We start from the raw sequence: 21,805 nt of genomic DNA on the forward strand, positions 1-21,805 counted from the left end.
ATTTTGCTTTGTATGAGGGGTCTAAATAATATGATGTGTGTGAATATTATATTTAAAGCCATATTTCTTCTGTTTTCTTAAATACATTATGTGTTTTTCTAAAGCTTCAACTTATTATAACCTCACCTCAAACCTTTGACATTTGAAAGTTACATACATATGTTACATAAACTACACCCTCTACATAAACTACCTTAACTACATGTAAAGTAGTTTATGTAGTTTTTAAAAGTAACATGTAGTTTTCCGAACCCTGGTTGCAGGTCCAGTTTATTTCCATTATTATAGTTTTTGCTTTCAAAAATGTTGTTCATGTTATAAAAAATCAATAATAATCAATATTTGGTATGTTTTGCTTACCACATGACATGATGGGCATAACTTCTGACATATATGCCATAGAAGAATAAACACATAATAATCTGTATTCCATAATCTATATCTATGCTATTTGTAAGTTTTCTGTTGTGTGCTATTTGTTTTTTGGTTATGCATGTAAGTAAATTATAATTTTTAAAAATAAACATATAAATTTCAATGAAAAGTAACACAAATTCTAAAGCTTTTTCATTCTTGCTGACATAAGAATAAACCAAAATGATATTCGTTTAAAAGTTAAATTAAACGTGTAAAGTTATACGGATAAAACGTTTTTAAAGTTTTTTATTTAGGTGAAATCAGTATCGTGTTAACAAATTTAAAGTGCTCTCTTGGAGAGGCTGAATAGGCCGAACAGAATACTTTTTTAGTTAGTTCACAGAAGATTTGGTAACATTTTTGTGTTAAAAACACCCAAATATATATTAATCTAGAATAGGTAATGAGCGAGATCGCTGCTTTACTTTACGGATTTTTCTTTCTTCGTCAAGCTCGGGTTTTTCCTGATAGGTCATATCGCATTTTGTCAACCAGCTATTCACAAAATCTCTCCTTTTTTCAACATAGTTTAGCAGGGTATGTAATTCATCCAAACATATTTGATATTTTCTTTTATGCGCCTCCAGTAACAGTTTCTCATACTGATCTTTTAAATTTTTTCCCTGGTCAGGCAAAGAGTCAATTAGCTTTCTAAAAATTATTAAATATATGTCAAAGAGCTTAATAAACATGAGAAGTTCCACAAGATCTATGAAATCTCAGTTTTTATTAGTAATTGTGTATAATATACGAATTGGCAAGTTCAACTTACTTGTTCTTTAAAATTTTCTCAGTATGCTTCAATAAATCTTTCAATCTTTTGTCTGTAAGGATGCTTATGTTGAAATTATCTCTGAATATCGAAATTGTATTCATTTTTCCTACTTTTGGGAGTTTTTAAGACAAAAAATACGGTGCGAACTTAAACGTCATAAACTTAACGTTTTGACGTTACAAAATTGTGAAATTGACATTCTCCAAAGAGGTTAACAGAATTACACCTATACAGAACCTTTAAAAGTTATACTTGTTATCCAAATAACTAAAGTACAACGATTTTTATATTTTTAAATATTTCAAAAGAAAATAAATAGTAAGAAATAAAGATGGAAATTTAAGATTTTTCATAACTCTCTGCTGAAGAGATAAAAGCATGTTATATCTAATATTGGCATAACAATTTAAACCTCTGTATAGTTTTTAGCTGGCAGTTTCTTGAGCCGTTGGATAAATATATGGAGATAATGGATAAAATCAAAAAAACAAAAGACAATTCAAAATGGAAAAAGTATGGAATTTGGCTAGTGTAAAGAAAGATACTACAGTAGGAACAAACGAGGAATTGGTCATCTTGAAGCTTACTTTTCCGTTACTGATTACATACGTATGAGGAAATTTGTTAAAATAAAGAGATTTTTATGAAAATATAAGATAATATGGTTTGCATCAAACAACTAATGAAAGGTAAGGAGTAGCACAAAAATTAAAAGCTAAAATATAGTTAAATATTACCTATCCTAAATATAAGAGGCTTCAATTTTCTAGTATTTTGTGGTTCTAAGATGTCTAGAAGCTAGTTTATTTAGCTAAACTCTAAATGTTATCAGACCTCCGTTTACAGTGTTTTCACTGGTATTGAGAAAAATCTTCTCTCTGAACTTTTGCTGAAATTTGTATTTTCCCAATACAAAACGATGGTTTTGTATGTTATAATTTTTTCTAAACTTTTAAACTGAATTTTTAATTATATTGTTGGCAGTACTCATATTTCCTTTTTTTCATTTACATTCCAATTTTGATTGATTACACTGGGCAACCCCAAAATTTGTTAAGAAATGTAAGTTTTATACAAGATTAACAAACTAAAAGTTATTATCCACAGTGTTATCAAACAATATTATAGAACTAACTGAGGGGTCTGTATCATAGCTTAAAGCTGAGGATAATCTCTGTAATATTTCTGATTATGGTCACTGTCCCTAGAGAGAAGTACCCCTGTAACTTGATGCTGCCCGTTTAGGCTTCTACTGTATTGATTATTTACCCCAAAATTTTCTAGCTAAGACAAAAATTGATCTTGAAATTGTGTGTAAATTACATATTATTTTCTACACCACACATTTCTAATGAGGAAACAAATAATCTAAAAAACTATTTACACTAGATTGTTATTCCTTTAATGCCGTTGGCTTTAAAGCCGCTAATTTACAAGAAAATCATGACATTAAAGCAAAAAAGAACAAAAAACAAAAACGTATTATTACTAATAACTTTTTCTAACGTCGAATGGCCTGGTATCTAGCTTTTTACATTCCACGGTAATTTTCTTTCGACTGTGACAATTTAACTGAAGATAATTTAAAATTTTCCAGCCTAAATAACAAGTAATTAATGAGCCATTTCTTTATATCGGGGATACTCGTCTAACTGTTAATAGAAGTAAATAAGAAAACAAACAAACAAAAAAGAAACAAGTAAACAATTGGTTGGAGGTTCTACATTTCCGGCATCTTGATGGGCATATACCTTTTTATTGCCCATAGTAATGAGAATAATAATTACCTATCTGCATGATTTGTATTTAACATGGTTTAATAGATTAATCCTAGGCTAAATTACGGGGTCACTTCATCCATACGTTTAATTTTAAGGTAATTTGTTCTCATCGACACAATTACCTTTTTAATATTACATAATTTACCTCTTGTTACAATTAAAATATAGGTATTGATTTATCAAATATTATTCATTAAAATTGACAATATATTTCAGCTTTAAAATAATTATTTCCGTACAAATCAGATATAATTTCAGAATTTGAAATGAGAAAATATATATAATAAGAAAGATTTTTATTGTTATCTGAAAAACAGCTTAATATTTGTTTAGTTTTAAGGTAACTATTATTACAATACGACTGTAAAGTCCCTTTGGTAAGTTGTAATATAAAGAAAAGTACATAAAAAATAAATAATTACTCATATTTTATCTTTGAACTTCTTCGCAATGACTAATAATATCAACATAGATTAAATTTTCAATTAGTGTACTAAAAATCAATAAACTAGATTTTGTTCCTACAAAGTAGTTGAGTATTTATCAAATCGTTTGCTTGAAATCTATTATCATTCTAGGGCTGGGTATACATATGTATAGGAACAAATAATTCGGTATTTTTTTAACATAAGAGTCTATTACGCTGTAGTGTTCGGGATGCTCTCAGGGGTCGGGTAAAGCGGGTGTGTGGCCAAAGGAAATATATATTATATTTCAGAAATCTGCCTAAGGCTTAGCCCGATCCTGTCGTATGAAGCCACACCTAAAATTCCAAACACGGCTGCTTTGATTAAGGCTTGATTAAGGTTTGCAGAGCTTCAGCATTTGCCATCAAATAGCGAGCAATTTGTTACAAAACCATATAAATTATATATCACTGTAATCACAAAACTTCAATCTATTTCTGTATTGTAACGGAATATTAAATTATGTCTTTATTTTTGCGAAAATTTACTCCAAACATAAGGAATATTTTGTTGATGCTTGACCATCAAAATCTTAAAAATAAAGCAGTTGTCGAAAAATGTGCTACAATACGGATATAGTATAATTCTTCATCTTTAATTTCCTTCTTCGTTTGCGTAAAAATACCTAGCCAGTTTTACATAAAACGTTAAATGCGGTTATTTTGCTACTTTTTTGGACTAGTGAAATGGACTCTTAAGCATTTAATCATTGTACTTTTTAAGTAAAAAATAAAGATTTCAGTTAACGTCTCCTTTTTGCTGCCAAAGCTAATCTGGACGGGGCCACTTTGTTTACGCGGAATCCGAACCCCGGTCCTCGGCCATAACATGGTCAATGGCCTACCGACTTGGCAAGTGTCTAAATCGACTCTTGCTCACGAGATATCCGATCTCATCCGGCCTCGAGCCGGCGTGATTGAGCAGTGTGTGTCAACAGATGTTACACTTTTGCCTTTATAGGACAACAGCACGATACAGAGTTTCGAACCGATCACCCGTCCATCCACTAGTATCGCCTTACGTCGCTTAACTTCGGTGTTCTAATGGGAACCGGTGTTTCGACGTAGCTGGGCCGTTGCCTGTACTTTTTAAATCGTAGTCTTATATACTCGTAGCTACGAATATAACACTGTATAAGCATATTAAGCTATCGAATCTCGTCAATCTTAAGCATAGTATAGACCATTAAACAGTCATAATCGCTCTGAGTAAGAACTCTAAAATCGTCAGACAATCGCAATGTAAAATTTAAATATAAATTAAATGCTCTACAGAAGTGTCATTCTTTGGCCAATTTTTCTTTGCTGTCGAGTGATTTTTCTGTCATCAATCTAATCATCAACTAGACCGCATGAAGCCTCGTCCGTCAAATAAATAAATTGATTTTCGGTTTTTCCTTGTCTATGAAAAGCACTGGAAACTTTTGTTGGAAACCTAACTAGAAGGGTATGAAAAAAATATTCTTTTTATTTCGTACAATGAAGCGGGGTTTCGTTAGAGGAAATTACATATTTAGAAAAAAAAAAACTGTCGTCAGATGTCTTAATAGATCTTTTTTTTTGTTAACAGGAAAAAGCTTTTAACTGAAAATCTTCTCGAGTTGAAGAAGTAACCAGTGAGAATGGGCGTTTTTTTATAACCGATTTTAATCCAAATAATAAAAAAGTGGAATATCTTAATTTGATACCCCGTTGTGCAGGAGATGTTATATTTTTACGCCTTAAGGATATTTTTTTCATACCTCATAGTATCTATATAAAAAAAATCTACTCATAAACGCCAATGCCACGAAGGAGTGATGGGCGGTGGGTAAATATCCAACGGGTATAATAAAGAAATTTGGGTATATATCTGGTATATACCCAGAAGGTGTAGGGTATATACCAACTGAGAGAATATTTCGTCGGAGAACCCCCATCTAAAACTCGATTATTCACCTAATCTAAATTGAACTGTCTGCGTTGTGCTATATTTCCGATACAATTAATTCTATGATTATTCTGGTATATACCCAAGTAAAAATGTTTATTTTGTTAACTTACTATAACAAATTTTAACAACAATTTGTTGTTATTTTACTTATCTTAACCCACAAAGTCTGCACAATAGACTTAATTATATCAAAAATAATGCACAACGCAGACCGTTTAATTTAGGTTAGGGGAATATTCCAATTCTACAAGGGGATTCCTCAACAAAATATTCCCTCAATGGGTATATGCCCTACACATCCTGGGTATATACCCAAATCTCTTTATTATACCCATTGGGTATTTACCCACCGCCCATCACAACCACTAAGCCTATATAATATGATTAGCTGGTGAAATTTGACCTGCGTAATTGCGGACACTTTGTATAGTTCTGTAATAATACTGAATTTCGACTATTATATACGAAGAATTATTATTTAATTTGGTAGATAACATGATTTTTTTTTATTTCATAAGGCCCTTTAGAATAACTAAAATAAATGCAAATATTAGATCTATATTTCAATTAAAATAATATTAGAATTGGTGAAAAGTTTTTTTAACAGATAAAGAAGTAATAAACGTTATAATATTGATAGATGGAATATATTTTTTCAGTTTTAATAATTAATTTAAACTAGAATGACCTATAAGGCTTTGAACCGAATAGTCGAAATTATTTATTTATTAAAATATAATTTTTTATTTTCGCCCTTTATATTTTTCATGAAAATATGGAATTTATAGAAAGCTGAGAAATAATTAATAATTGGCAAAAATAATATTTAATATGGGAGATTGAAAATGATATTTTCTTAAATGTAACTGAATGGAGATTTTATTATAAGGGTATTTTTGTTGGAAATGGTCATAGTGCCTAAAAGCATTTTAGTAAAACGTATCAGGAACCCTTATTTTTATTGAAAGTTTTGTCACATTTCTCTTATTTAATGCCAGGAGTTTATCTTTATATTTTCCCTCTTTTTATTTCTATTGTTATAATATTATGAACAGATAAAATGAAGAGATAAGAATGCCACGACGATATTGGCATTATTTAGGAACCCAAAATATAAAAGTTTTGTGTTGCTTTTATTCTAGTTTAATTCAAAAAGTTTTTGCCGCCACAAAAATATAACTAAAATAAAACAAACATATCTAACAGAATAAAATAGATGAAAACGTTTTAATGTGTTTGTAGTAAAACTTTCTCATTACAAACATTCTGAATTAAATCTAAGCACGGTTTGCTGTTTCATTCTGTTAGATATTAATTAAAATTAGGTAAATGTTTCATTAATATTTTATAGCTACATAAATATACTTTTGGAATACATAAAGAAGCAAACGCCATTATTTTAGATAGGGGAATAAAGTAAAAATTATTTTAGGTAGTATGTAGTAATTCACCGTGAAACTCAGTTTGGAACCATAGGGATGATAAAGGCGGGTGGGAATATAAGGGACGTTGTACATGACAGATTCATTTGAATTCAAGCACTTCAGAACCCAAACCTTACAGCTACTCAAATAAGAAATGAACTGCTAAATGTTCACCAAGTAAATGTCAGTGCTCAAACTGTTAAGAACAGATTACATGAAGATAGACAATTAAGGTTATTATATGCAAATATATTAAATCACACATTATATTTTGAATAATAGTTTTTGTCTAAATATTCAATTCTTTGCTATCACCCTAAATTATTTCATTATCTGCTTTTGATTAAGCAGATAATGAAATATTCAATAGCAAACTTCCGGAACTAGTAGTTTGCAAGGGGCTACATGTAAACATTACCTCTTACTTGCAAAATAAATCGTGACCATATTGCAACTACTATGCACACGATCTGTTCTACGGGAAACAACAGTAAACTGAAAATATGTCATTTTGAAGAAACACTATACCGCTTTTATGTACATAAATAAATAAAATAACTATAGAAATCGGGAAATACCTGAAGAAGGTCTTGTACAATACAAATATCTTGACATTTGAAAACAGCTATACAATAACACTATACAGGGTGTCCCAGAAATAAGTGCAAGTATTTTAACTGGTAGTATAGTCCAACCCCAGAAACATGCATGTTTTTTTTTGCGGTTTTTTTCGCGGAAATTTTTTTTCAAAATTCGGAATTTTTGGAAAAAAATTTTGGAATTTTTTTTAGTTTTTAGTTAAAAAACATAATTTCTTGATAATATGGCAACATAGGTAGTAGATTAAATTTACAAGAAAGAAAATCCACAAAAAATTAAGTGATTCTCAAAATTTGAGCAAAAAATCATTTTTTTTTTGGAAATTAAAACCAGTAAAATAACTCCGTTATTTTGGACTTATTTCAAAAATGATAAAGAGAAAATATGTTTCTTTTATCGAGAGCTACCACCCCTTAAAATACTTGCACTTATTTATGGGACACCCTGTATAAAGATCATACACATCTCGACTTATCTGGAGTTCGAAATATTTTTAGTTCAATTAAGTTTCCTTTTTAATCTCCATAAATATTTTTCATTGTCAGTGTACAAACAAAATAATGTTTACTTATTTTAACTCCTTGAAAAAGCATTGCAAGATTTTCTTCTGCTATAGATATACATTTATAAGTCTAATTTAAGTTAAGTCTATGTAAATTGTGATTTTTGCTTTCAGAATAAGTATTGATAAACAAATATATATTATTATTAACAGTTGACTTCCTTAAGTAAAAAAATATTTATTAAAAACAGTAGAAAAAGTGCCATGATTTATAATATTTTAGTTCAAAATTTGACATATATTTTAAACGTTTTTATACTGATTTTAACAAAAGGAAAATAAATCTTTTTCTGTGCAACGAACAGCATGTCAGCTAAATACCGGTTTTCTCGTAATTACTTGTCATAACAACGTACAATTAAAAATAAAGTACAAAACATAAATTGACTTCTTTTCGAGTTTAAACTCCACTTTAAATATTAAAAAAATCTACTTTATATAGACTGCTTACTTTTTATACTCATCAGCTCATTGTAGTTAAATCTCTACGGCAAGTTGCTTTTCTTTAATCTTTTGTAAAAGAGATTATATTATAATATTGTTCTACTAAATTCAGATAATAAAATGTTACTGAACAAGAGCATATATAAAACCGGACATACGACATAGACATTTAATATAATTTTGGAGAATCATGAAGAAATTAAATGTTGACTGTCCCCTGTTGCCATCCTCCTCCAACTGATACAGATTTAATACTTGACGAAGAGAATATAGCCTCAAGAGATCTACTTGGACCTTCAGATAACATCAAAGCCATTCTTTGTTTACCCTTAGTCCGAAATCTCAGCCGATAATGCAAATAAAGAAAACGATAAACCAGTTTCACTAGGTTCTTTTTTCTCGTTGTGTAACTGTAAATGAACTGTCCTTCTGGTGGTTGTAGTAAAAACAAAGGAGATCTATTTCAGCCATTAGGCGGGCTGTTAATTAAAAATTTATTGTCGAACGATCTTGAAAAGACAAGACTATAAATGACAAGTCTGTTACCGAACTTTTTCACTAGAAGAATAGTTATATGACAGATAAGGATTGCTTTTGTAACCTCAGATGTTTTTTAATTTTACATCATAAAATATGTATAAACAGTTATTTATTTTTAGTTTAGAGTTATTCACTGCAACCTTATAAATCATGTGTCCCCCTTTCTTGAGTTATAACTCATCATACAGTCTCAGGACTGACAAAAGCCAGTATCTGAGACGGTTTTACAGAAGTTAGTTCTTCATCTCCGATATCGTACAAAAGTTTATGGCACGAATGGTTGTCGTCTCGGCGCACTTGCGCACTTTTTTTTCCATAACAAGGGGCCGTCCTCTGCCGGAAATACTGCGACCTGTGGGCCTATTGTGTTTGTCCCCTTTCTATATCTGAACCCATTCTCCTATCCCTGTGCTCTGCACTAGCTTATGCAGGTCCTGATAGGATGGGAGCATAGTTCCTCTGGTTCTAGCCTAGCTTTTCCAAATAAAAAGTGTCGCTTGCGATCCAGAGCCTCACAATGACATATTATGTGCTCCGCTGTTTCAGCATCTTTATCGCAGAGTCTGCAGCAAAGACTTCCTTGATACAGGTTGAGCTTATTCCAAACCAAACACTTGACAGCCCTGTATCCTGTCAAGATTAGAGTAAGACTACGGGCCATACATCTGGGTATTCCCAGTACTGGCTCTGGACCAAGATAGGATGCCGATGATCCCTGCCTAGCTAGCTCATCGGCTTTTTCGTTGCCTTGGATGCCGCTGTGGCCCGGCACCCAGAATAACCTAATTCTGTTCCTCCGTGCCAGAGTTCCCAGTTGACCCAGGCATTCCCAGACGAGTCTCGGCGATACCTTTGGGCTCATAAGCGCCCTTGGCGTACTTAGTGATGAGGTGTTCTGGTGTTTCCTCATTTTCCTCATAGAATCTGCGTTCGCCGTTGTTCCTTAGCTTAGATCTACTGAGGCGTTCATTATCCGGAGACAGTGTCTGTCAAAAACCTCGTGACAATTCGAACATTGTTCTTACTTAAATCAAGGAAAATATCTCTAATTTTTCTCGATCCTGAGAAATTTCTTCGATTGTCTTAGACCGTTGGAGTTTGGACCATGTTTGTTTCTAAATTTTGCCCATACCATCTATTATGGTATCGAAATGAAGGCTATCTATCTTGGCTATTAAACCGTTGGTTAATTAGAAATTTATTGTCATCGGTTCGAGCGAAACAAGAGACATTTTAAGATAAATGACAACTCTTTGGATATTGTATTAAAGCGATTCCTTCGATGGCTCAAACTTTGATTTATCGACCCCATTACTTTGCTGCGCTGATTTATTTTGACCTGCGTGAAGGATTCTTAATGTCATAATTGGTAGGAATAGTGCCGCAGATGCCTAAACATTTATCAAGCTCAATAGCGATCGTTATCAATGGCGCATTGGCAAACGTTTTAATTTATTTTTATTTAAACGTGCAGCCAGTACAATAGATAATGTCTGGTATCTGCTCACTAATAATTCAAACTAAACCAGAAATTTATCACTGAGACAATTGACTTATTTACTCGTGATTTATCTGTGATCAATAGAAAGTTAATTAAGGCAACTATGGAATTGACAGTCTAATAATTTGTTTCAAGTAATATGCTATCCGAAACGGATAAAATATATATGTATTATTAATATTTTGAAAGATTTATTTTTCCAATTCTTATCTATTTAATTTACAGATATAGCCACATTCATATTTCTAAAATACTTATGAGAATTTGCTTTTAGTAGTCTACATTTTTATAAAAGTGTTTATCCTTTGTATATAAAAACACGTAATATTAACTGAATAAAAAGAAAATTAATAATTTATTACGATTTTTGGTCCACAGAGAACTGATAACAATCAGAACAACGTCGTATAAGTGAAAGTGATGAACTATTAGGAATTACGCCAGTATAATCCAATCAGAAGGTCATCAAATTGTCAGTAACAGATTATAGAAGTAAATCGCTCATCGCTAATTGATATGGATATACCTGGTTGATTTCATTCATAGATTTAAGGAGTAAGTATAACGTTTATTAAAACATAATGAATATCTTTTGCAAATTCGTAACATTTGAAGAATTCATTGTAATAATTTTGAGAAAAGCTCATTATAAATACATTAAGATTGTTATATTAAAATTTCTATTTTTCTAACAAGGATGTCACGTATTCTTAGAGAGAAAATACGAAAAGCAATAAATAACAAAGCAAAATTTAATACCAGCCCGAGTGTGACGAAAAAGGACAAAAATCTTGAAGAGATTACGGCTGATCCACGCCAGAGCCTTGAAGTTTAAAACGCGTAGGTCGGGAATTTATGAAAATTTTAATAAATGTCTCCCAACTTCTTGAAATATGTTTCAGTTAGCAGTTACCGTAATAGTTTGCAATTGTAGAAGCTGCAGAAACTAAATTGCCGCGAGATATATGATGACGGCCAGTCTCAAACTCTTAATTAAAAAAATAAATAAACTTTTTTAATAGACGGTTTTGGATTTCTGCAAGAAAATTGCGCTATATAAATTGGTCAACTGGAAAGAAATAAGCAGAGTAGAGCTAACCGAACTTGTTCGAAAGGGCTTTAATAATTCATTTCAATTTAAATTATGTTCCGGTTCATTCCAGCTTGTTTTAGGCGCCCATCGTAAACTATACTCTTCCTTCAACTAAAGAGAAAGAAAGAAAAATACTTGACGTAAAAAATAACTGGCGAAAAAAAAATGGCGAACATCTTTCAACTAGAAATTTCATTAAATGATAAGATCTAAATTTAATTCGAAGCTACGGAGAGGAAAATGTATCAAAAATGACATCCAAATTAAACACAAAATAGTTACTGAAAAGCTGAAAATAAAATATAACCTGGAAAACTGAACGTTTGGAATATGGCATGATTCTGTTAGATATGGTGTTAAACTTACTTCTAAATCGATGTCGTGGGTGAAACAATCGATTGCAGATTCGTCGATTAATTGAATGCCCGATATATCAGTCTGACAGGCGGTCGATACGAATTTGGAAACATCTCTTGACTGAATCGCAGAACCAGATATTCTTCTCTTGACTTCGACAACAATGGGTTCCTGTGCCGTTAGGAATGCTCTAACGGCATCCTCATGAGGATAACTACTTACATCCGTCCCGTTAACCTGAAAATAACAATAAAAACAATCACTATATATTTGAAAACAACAGTTTAACCTATAAAGGGCTTTTTATCCCTAACTAAACTCTGTCCCTTTGAATTTTGAGTTATAATAATTATTTCGTAACACAAGTATCAGATACGCTACTGAAGCACGCAAGTCAAATTGACGTATCTTAATTATTTTTAACAAATTGTGTTGGAAACATAGAGATCTACCGCACGCTGTACAACAGTTTTTTTACGGTCTTTTTCGGTAAATCGCCGTGTGTGTCACTGCTAATTTAAGTTCTGATACGAAATTTCCTTCTAGATTTACTAGCTCTAAATAAAACCAATTGCAGAATAAATAGTAAATAACATAAAATAAAAAAGCGCTCTAAGGACAAACATACAGATTGTTAACTGGACGGTTACTTATTGGGAACAGAATGGCAACACTGCCTACATTCTCTCGACGAGCGGACCGAGGTTGCCATATTTTAACCATAAAGCTCTTGCCGCGAGTAATAAAGAAATTAACAACCTGCATACACAAAGCTTCAAATGGGGACCTATGATGTCGATTACGTCTACCATGCATGAATACATGGATAGCATTATACTCCTTCCATATTTTTTTTTCAAAGGTGTGTCCAACGATTCAGGGAAGATTTCAATAGACGAAATCCAAAAAAATCAGAGAAATACGTTTCACTCATGAATAATAATGACAGATACGACTATCACTGTTATGTATCCTCCTGTTGGAGAGACTATATTATTTATCTCTTACAAGATCCAGTAAATAATGAAATTTCAATTTTTCTTTCGGTCTATTTAAATGTTTTAATTAATTTATTATTTATTATTATTTATTAGTTAATAAATTATAATATCATTATACAGGGTGAGTTTCCTACGATGTTCTCTATGGGTATCTCGGAAACTACTGCAGATAGAGAATTGGTTAAATGGGGAAAGAATTGCAGTTTGCAAACTATTACGGTAAAAAATTTCGAAAAAAACAAATTTTGGCTATTTTAAAAATTGTCCCTAATTCCATTATAATCTATTTAGACAAAAAGTTTTCAGATAAAAGTTGTAGATAATCACATTCCTAATGAGTTTGTGTTCTTCGATTTTTTCTAAAGCCTGTCATTTTTGACATATGACACAAACATATGTTTTTTTAAATGGAAACCATAGTTGGCCATGGCTTCATAAAAAGCACCATTTTTTAAGCTTTTCAGCGATATAAGCTATAATATGTTTTTTTCACAAAATTACTGAGTTATAGCCACTTCTTATCTTTCTTAACTAATTTCACTTAGTTAAACATGGAAACAAGTTCAATCGTCGTTGCTCTCAGAAATGCGAAACTGTCACATCCAAACTTTGGAAATTAAAATAAACAAAAATTGCAAATATGAATTTTTCAAATGAAGAAAAGTGTGTAAGTAAATGGTAAGTAAAAGTGTAATAGTCATGGCCAACTAAGGTTTCCATTTAAAAAAACATATGTTTGTGTCATATGTCAAAAATGACAGGCTCTAGAAAAAATCGGAGAACATAAAATCATTAGGGATGTGATTATCTACAACTTTTATCTGAAAGCTTTTTGTCTGAAATAGATTATAATGGAATTAGGGACAATTTTTAAAATAGCCATTTTTTTTTTCGAAATATCTAGTAAGCCATGAACTTTTTCAAAAATCTTAAAGGCGCATATTTATGACCCTACAAGACTGCCATTCTTTCCCCATTTAACCAACTCTCTATCTCCAGTAGTTTCCGAGATACCCATAGAGAACATCGTAGGAAACTCACCCTGTATATACATTAAAAAGGTCGTTCTAAAAATTCATTTTTCATTAAATAAACCACTCTATTTTCCTTAATTAAAAAGAAAATAATTCAATTAGCTAGAAACTTCCACAGGCAGTTAATTGAATATCAATAATTATAGAAATTAATCTTGACGTACTTTCAAGTGGTGTAAGTTGAGCTTAAGTTCGAACAAAAGTTCGGGTTTATTGGTTAATTTACAAAGTTGGCTAAATAAATTTGAGAAAAGTCGTAAATACAATTTGAACGATAAACAGAATTTTTGTAGAAAGCCGGGCTATTTTATAGAGAAATAAAAGTAAAAAAATACCGAGTGAACCCCTTAGTACAAAAGCTAAAATTTCTTTTTAGTCGTACGGTTTCCTTTTGACACGTTCCAATTGCATATTTAGGTTTCAATTCAACAAGTAAAGGTTGAAGCCCCATTTGGTCTTGCATGAACTCCATTGTTACTCAAACGTAACACAGGGTGAGCAACGGATAACATAAAATAGACGTACATTATTATGGCAAAATCTGATAACAAACCATTTATCTTTTTTTAATTATTCTTTTTAAAATAGTTCATATAGAAAGTGTAATAATAAGTCACATGTGAGCATTTTTCTGTTTTCTTCTGGTAAGTATACAGTATGTTTCAAAAAACATGTGCCATCTCTCGTGAACAAAATAATGTCGACTAGAAGTTGCCTTCATATTTTGTCGATTTCGGCCTACTTGATGAGATAAACCCACTTTTAATAATTTGCCTTGATCCAAGTCTAATAGCAACCTTTTAAAAAAATAATTAATTAACTTGCGAAAGTTTTAAATAAGTACTCGTTGATTCCTCATCAAAAAATATGAAAAAAAAATTCCTATGAACATCGGTATAGAAATGCATAGTATTAGAGTTACAGGATGTTAAAATTTTTCAAATTAGGTTTTTTGTAATTATCTTAAATATCATTATTTTTTTATTTGAATGATGCCAGTTTATAATCATCTGCTGATGATGCTAACATGGTTAGCGAAACGCGCGTCCAGTGTAAAAGTAAAAGTGTTTTGGTGTATTGTGGTGATTTAGTGTTTTTATTTTGCTGTGTAACACCAAAGGTTCCAACCCGCAACTGTAATGGACTAATAGTAATAATATTTAATAATAAATTAGATAAAATATTCCAGTGATAACCCATTTGCACGTCCCTGATGAATATTTCGACACTTTTTTAGCATTAAAATATGTAGCACTTATAGTAACTTTTATATTCAAAATTTCATTCGAATCACTAAAAGTACTTGGAAGAAAATTATAATAAATCGAAAGATTATTATGACTTTAACACCCTGTAGCTACTAAACAAAGCAGAATCGGACCCATGTTGATATAAAAAATCATATTTGTACGTAAGGTATCTCACCACGAGAGATGTCACATGTTCTTTGAAACACCCTGTATATTCGGTATCTTCGTTTTCTACAATGTATGGGGGGGGGGTAATCACCGTGCCTTGCTGCATAAAATAATTAACTAGAAAGAAGTGTCAACTCTGTGTTAAATCGTGGAAACACGATACGCCACCGAAAGCCTTCGTTGTCGTCTGGAGAACTAATTTTCAATTGACAGGTTGACATGACGGCTTCATTTTTATTTCCGTTTCCGGTTATTCAATGGCGGGCACCTCTTTCAGTTTAAATGTATTTTGTACTCTTTCTTATCATAAATAAAACAAAACAAAATTTTATTCAAACATATTTATTTGAAATATGAGACAACGTGACTAAATATATATAAAAAATAAAGAATTGAATGATTTCAACAGCAATTACTTAATTATATGCAATTTTAACGTAAATTAGTAAGGTATAAGCATGACTTCACAGCCATCAGGGACAGAAAACGGGGGCAGGAACATGAAAACGGGAGCCTTATACAAAAACCTGAAAACAGAAAAACAAATTTTTTTATACTAAAATTAACAAATAAAAATATCAGTAGGTATAAAATACAAATATACTGTTTAAAAAAAGCGTCCATTATTCCCAAAGAGACCTGGTTTATAAATCAAAAAGAAGCAAAAAGAGAGTTTTAGTCGAATAACAATCGGATTGTATCAGTCAGATTTATTGTGCATTATTGACAATAAATCGCACATACTGGAGATAACTAATGTTGGCTATACCTAGTTAAAAATGATCTTACCTTGCCGTAAATTGGTTCCATTTTCAAAAAAATCGCCGATCATAAACATAACAAAATTTTCTTGCATCTAAAAAATACAGAATAGTGTTTATTTACTACCTATTTTAAATATACATGGGACATACCTAGTACTGCAGAAACGTCTTTTTCTCCAGGATTTTTCATGTAATATATATTTTATATGCTTTATAAGTTAGAGAGAAATATTGCTGTCCTTGTCTAGGCGGCCATACTTATCGTCAGGAGATGACAGGAATGACACTAATGACTGTTTCCAATTTTCCTATTTCACTGTCACCCCCCTGCCTTGCTGTACGTTACGTCATAACTGCTCTTTAAGTAATCATGGACTGTCATCTTACTGTCATTGTATAGATCCCGCGCAAAATGTTATATTTCCCGCCAGTCTTCTGCATATCATATCATGTGAGCCTTTGTGGCTTTGCTGGTAATGTACTTAATATGCCTGTTCCATAGAAGTTTACTGTCCAGAGTTATTTCTAGATAATTCTTCCTGTAGTGGCAGTTTCTACAGTATGGTTTATCTATTTTTATTATTTACATTATTAAACTATTTTTAAATAAGGGACTCCCCTCTAAACAACTTGTTTTCTATAATCTTTCTTCGATCGAGATAAAATTAGTTTACTACTAAAGTTCAACGTCTCAAAAAGAAAAAGAATAAATCAGTTTCACGGATTGTGAGTTACTTTATTTCGTCAATTATATAGCTGTAAACTTTTTACGACAGAACAGTAACCCGAAAGTAAATGTTTTTCGTGCTATAAAGTCAAATTCAACCCTGCATACTTAGCGTTTGAAATAATTTATACATCAACAGAAAGTAGCCAATTTTGTTTATATATCTTTATACTTTTTAGCATTTAACAAAAATTGCGTTTATTTTTACTTTAATCAAAATTACTAATAGTACCAATTTCACATATTCTATTATTTTTCTTGTTAAAAACTTTCAATGAATTGAGTACTTATGCAATAAATATGCAAAAAAATATGCAATAAAAATAACACAGCTGCTATTATATTAAAAGAAAATTTTCTCCATTAAAAGTATTTTGAGGATTTACGTTTAGGAGCTTCGTATCTTCGTTGTTGGTATATTTAATGAGAAAACTAAACAACCATGAGTTTAATAACTTATACCCCAGTTTCAATTTCATGGTTTTATTTAATTAAGCAGGATAAATAACTAGAACTTAATTTCCTTATACACGAAATCCTTAAACATATTTGATAAGAAAAATTGTTGGCGAGGATATTTTCCAGCGTCAGTTTTTTTCTCTTTACATTAAGCTATTTTTATTTTAATAAGATTTTTATAAGTGAAGTTTACCTTCTTTGTTCTTCAGAATCATTAAAGGTATTAGATCAACAGACTAATTTAAAACTCAGAATAGTTGTAATGTAGGGGACGTTTTAACCATCATCAAAAATAGCTCAAAATAGAAGACTCAAAATATAAAAAATAATTTTCTCACAAAACCAGGGTATGTAAGCCTGAACAAGTGTATACCGGGTGCGTCTCACAAGTGGCTCACCCCCTATAACTTTTTTATTTTTTCAGATAAAGCAACGAGATTTGGTATGTTAGTATATGACATAAATTTGGGTTGATTGATGTATTTAATTCTTTTCGGTCACTTCCGGTTTCACCGGAAATGACTACAACTTTTGATTTTTAAATGGCACCCTCGGTATTTTTTTACTTTATTCGATAGAAAATGACACTCTGAATCGAATGACTTATCATATGTCAACTTTTGCCATTTTCGCATATGGTTTATTTGAAATTAAAACATGCTGTCCATAACGAGAATTTGACTCAAAATACCAAGTGTATGGTATCAAATTATTCGTAAAAAAATGCTTTTTCCAAATATGCTAATAAGCCACCCTCGTTCCATTTAAAAAAATTGAGATATCATTAAAAATACGATTTGGGCATCTTTTAACTGGCCAGGACAAGACACTAAAAACATTAGACGATCAAATCTATTTTTCCAAGGCTTCTTGATTAAAAATTAATGTTTTTAACACAGCCACATGGCACTCTAGATTGAAATTTAAAATACAATTTGTTTTGAGTCATTCGATTCAGAGTATCATTTTCTATCGAATAAAGTAAAAAAATACCAAGGGTGCCATTTAAAAATCAAAAGTTGTAGTCATTTCCGGTGAAACCGGAAGTGACCGAAAACAATTGAATACGTCAATCAATCCCAATCTATGTCATATACTACTAACATACCAAATCTCGTTGCTTTATCTGAAAAAGTTAAAAAGTTATAGGGGTGAGCCACTTTTGAGACTCACCCGGTATAGGCTATGGTACTCAAGAACAGTAGATGTAGGGGAGGTTTTAAGCATCATAAAAATACCTGAAAAACAAGGTATTGAAGCCTTTAAAACGGTATTTATTCTTAAGCTACATAATTTTTTTACAAATCCTAAAATTTTCGTAATATTATGACTATATTTACTATCTTTCCAAGACCTTTGAAAATGTGAAAAATAATGAGCAATGAAAAAGTGTCAAGAAGAAATGGCGATTTTCTTCATGTCATCGATTTTGTTAAAACTGCGGTTATTTACTAATTAAAGGGTATAGAATAAGAAAATATAGGCTATTATACAGTCTTAAGAGAACAGTAATAGGTGTAGGAGAGGTTTTAACCATCATCAAAAAAAGCTCAGAATCAAGGGTTCAAGTAATTAATTTTCTCACAAAATTAAAGTAGCTATCTATCTCAATGGCAAATACCTCAATGAATCTACATAAAATTTCCTACAAATCCTGACATTTTTATAATTTAATGACTATTTTTAAGACCTTTGAAAATATGTAAAAAATAGCCAAAAATGATAATTTTTCCGACTTTTTCCATGCAGTCATGGAAAATTGACGATTTTCGCTACTCCATCACTGATTCCGTAAGAAAATAAAAGTTACACTACGTGAAAACGGTTGGTACATTAGAGTTATCAATTTTGCTAGTTAATTAGCTTATATTAGCATTAAAAAGTATCAAACTGAGTCCTCGCGTGACATATCAAGTTTTTCCTCATGGTCACGTAACCAGAACAATCCAACTGAGACTGTTATAACAAGAAGTAATGCACGACTTTGAAAAATGCATGTAAACAATCAGCAGAATGATGAGCATGAGCTTTCCATTTAAAGCTAATTTACTGTAATATCACAGAGTATACCAAAGAATGAAAATAATGCCATACAAAAACTAATAATTGTACAGTATAGTAACAATTTTTCATGTTATTAAAAAATATATCTACTATTGGTGAAAACAAGCAAATTAATACGAGAGGATATTTAAATTTCACCACAACTTCAAATAACCTCTAAATATAAAATATCATCTCCGTTAAAACGAGAGAAAGAATTCTAATCAGAAACCCAAGTAAATACGAATTTGATAACTGAGCCCCAGTTTGAATTTCTTGGTTTTATTTAATTAAAAACGGTAAATAAGTGGGAGCTAATTTTCTTTTTAGAGGTCAGAAATTAAACAGAGCAAAAACATTAAATATATCTGATTAAAATTAAAGAAAATTTTGGACAATGAAATTCAATACCTGTTTAATTTTTATTTTATTTTAATTTTTTTGACCATTGATACTGACTAAGTAGCATTTACAAAAAAAATTTGTTAGTATAGCATCATATACTATAAAAATTCACATCAGATATCTTCATTGTTGAAACAAGAGAACGAAATCTAATGAAACAACCCCCAAACAGGTACACAATTAATAATATAAATCTCCAATTTCAAATCCCTGGTATTATTAGATTAGAAAAAGAACAGAACTAGAAGATTTTTTTGATAAAGATGGAAAAGAATAGACATAAAATGGTTATTATGAATATTCCCTCAATATAAGATAGAATATCCTAGCAGCAATGCAATAATATTGCAAGATTCAAAATAAAAAAACTGCCTTATAGCCCTTAAATTCATATATGAATGTAATATGTTTTGATTATGAAAGATAATATTTTAACACAAATTATTTTAACGCTGAATTAATTGACAGCTTACAGTTTTATTTAACTGTGAAGTATAATAAGTCGAAGCAAATTCGCTTGTTAAGAACCAAAAAAAAAACTAGAGAAAAAAGTGACGAAAACAATGAACCCTTTGATTAAACCCCAGGGAAAGCGATAGGGTTAAAAATTAAGAGCTTGGCGGTTTTAGTTTGTTTTGTCCCACTAAGCCGCGAATGTTAATAAGATTGTTTATAAAATAAGACCCGATTTGCTTTACGCCCTTTCGTTTGAAGGCCTAATTAAAAAAATATGCGATTTAAAATCACGCGACAGCAGTAGGCTTTAGAGCAAGTAAATTACTGCTTTAATTACCTACCTTAATTTAACACTAAAAATTATCGCAAACCATATACAGTGTGGGTTTACGCTAATTTAGGACTTTTTTTTTAATATATAGATCAGAGTATTTTATAAGACGGCATCCATGAATTACGTAAGGCGTTGTGAGGATTTTCTGATCCCTTCTGGGTGAAATTTTCCCCCCTACTGGTGAAATTTTGTGAGATTTGTCTCGACTCCTCCCCCCTCCCCTAATCTCAGTTGATATCTTTCAAAATTTGTATTTTGAGTATAGATGCGTTGGATTTATTAAAAAAACACAATTTGTCTTATTATTTTTTATTAAGACTAGTATTTGAGATTGTTTAGATCGTAATCAAAAATAACAGTACTAATATTTTAATAAAATCTACTAAAATTAATAGGGAACATTTAATTTATTCTAATTCCCTCCATGGAGACGAGACTAGTACACGGTCTTACTAGTTGGTACCAACGTTGTCCTGTGAAATTTAATCTGCGAGACATAACGGGGATCAGATTTTCGATATAATTACTAAATAACTTTACATCTATTCATGTATTTTAAAACTCAGAAGAATTGTATCAGATTTGACATATTTTAGTCTAGAAACATATTTTAAGTTACATTAATCTGACTTTGTCTCATTTTTACACTATTTTTTCCCGAAAAAAAATACGTGATATTTTCCAAAGCTCCCTCTCTCCCACACATGAGACTTGTGCTTGACTTGACCCCTTGATTCCTTCATGTAATTAATGGAGACCCCCTAAAGAGTTTTGTATTTTAATTAGGAATTGCTTTTAATATTCCTTGTAAAATAGAACCACTCTGTATGTCGTAACACATCAAACGTTAATCACTATCACGTTAGCAAAAACAATAAAAAATGGGGCGCAATTTATAACAGCAAATGTGCGCTGGCTTATCCAGTAAAAAGTGCCAAGTCAAGATTCCAGGATTAACTTTGATGGCATAATCAGCATAATGCCCTAAGTGCGTTCCTCTTCGTATATCTAATTAGTAGTACAGGATTTTTTCGTTTGAAAAAAACGCGGAAAACTTTATACACGTTAACACTATATATGTTTCAGCTGCTGAAAGAATTAAATAATTCGACTAAACGTTTCGCGGGATTTTTGAACAGAATGATTTATGACAAAAGTTTGCTTATTATTTTTATTTTTGAAAGCTCATTTATAGAGTTAATTGAAAGTGTTTTCAGTTGCCTAATTTTTTATATAGATTGTAAATGATTGCTTATCAGCCCTTCAATAAA

The 21,805-nt window shown here is 31.1% G+C and overlaps 2 protein-coding genes across 2 annotated transcripts in view; both read right to left on the reverse strand.

Annotated features, from left to right (window-relative positions):
* LOC115882287 (PDZ domain-containing RING finger protein 4) overlaps window positions 1-21,805 on the reverse strand; it is a 135,393-nt gene that overhangs the window by 15,683 nt on the left and 97,905 nt on the right. Inside the window, exon 2 of the mRNA XM_030900254.1 lies at window positions 11,903-12,130. Within this exon, the coding sequence (XP_030756114.1) occupies window positions 11,903-12,130 (228 nt within the window). The remainder of the gene's footprint in view (window positions 1-11,902; window positions 12,131-21,805) is intronic.
* On the reverse strand, window positions 678-1,358 carry LOC115882288. The gene is made up of 2 exons (XM_030900255.1): window positions 1,190-1,358; window positions 678-1,068 (listed from the first exon to the last, which is right to left on the reverse strand). Exons 1-2 carry the CDS (start codon window positions 1,291-1,293, stop codon window positions 804-806), a joined length of 369 nt encoding a protein of 122 aa, XP_030756115.1. The 5' UTR covers window positions 1,294-1,358; the 3' UTR covers window positions 678-803.

The sequence above is a fragment of the Sitophilus oryzae genome, unplaced genomic scaffold (genome assembly GCF_002938485.1).
Source record: "Sitophilus oryzae breed Bouriz unplaced genomic scaffold, Soryzae_2.0 scaffold_177_pilon_pilon, whole genome shotgun sequence".
NCBI classification, from domain to species: Eukaryota; Metazoa; Arthropoda; class Insecta; order Coleoptera; family Curculionidae; genus Sitophilus; species Sitophilus oryzae.

Coding starts and splice junctions, on each gene's coding strand:
- LOC115882288 (XM_030900255.1), bottom strand. CDS start 1,293: ATGAATACAATTTCGATATTCAGAGATAATTTCAACATAAGCATCCTT. Junction 1,069..1,189: donor GAGAAAATTTTAAAGAACAA/GTAAGTTGAACT, acceptor AATAATTTTTAG/AAAGCTAATTGACTCTTTGC.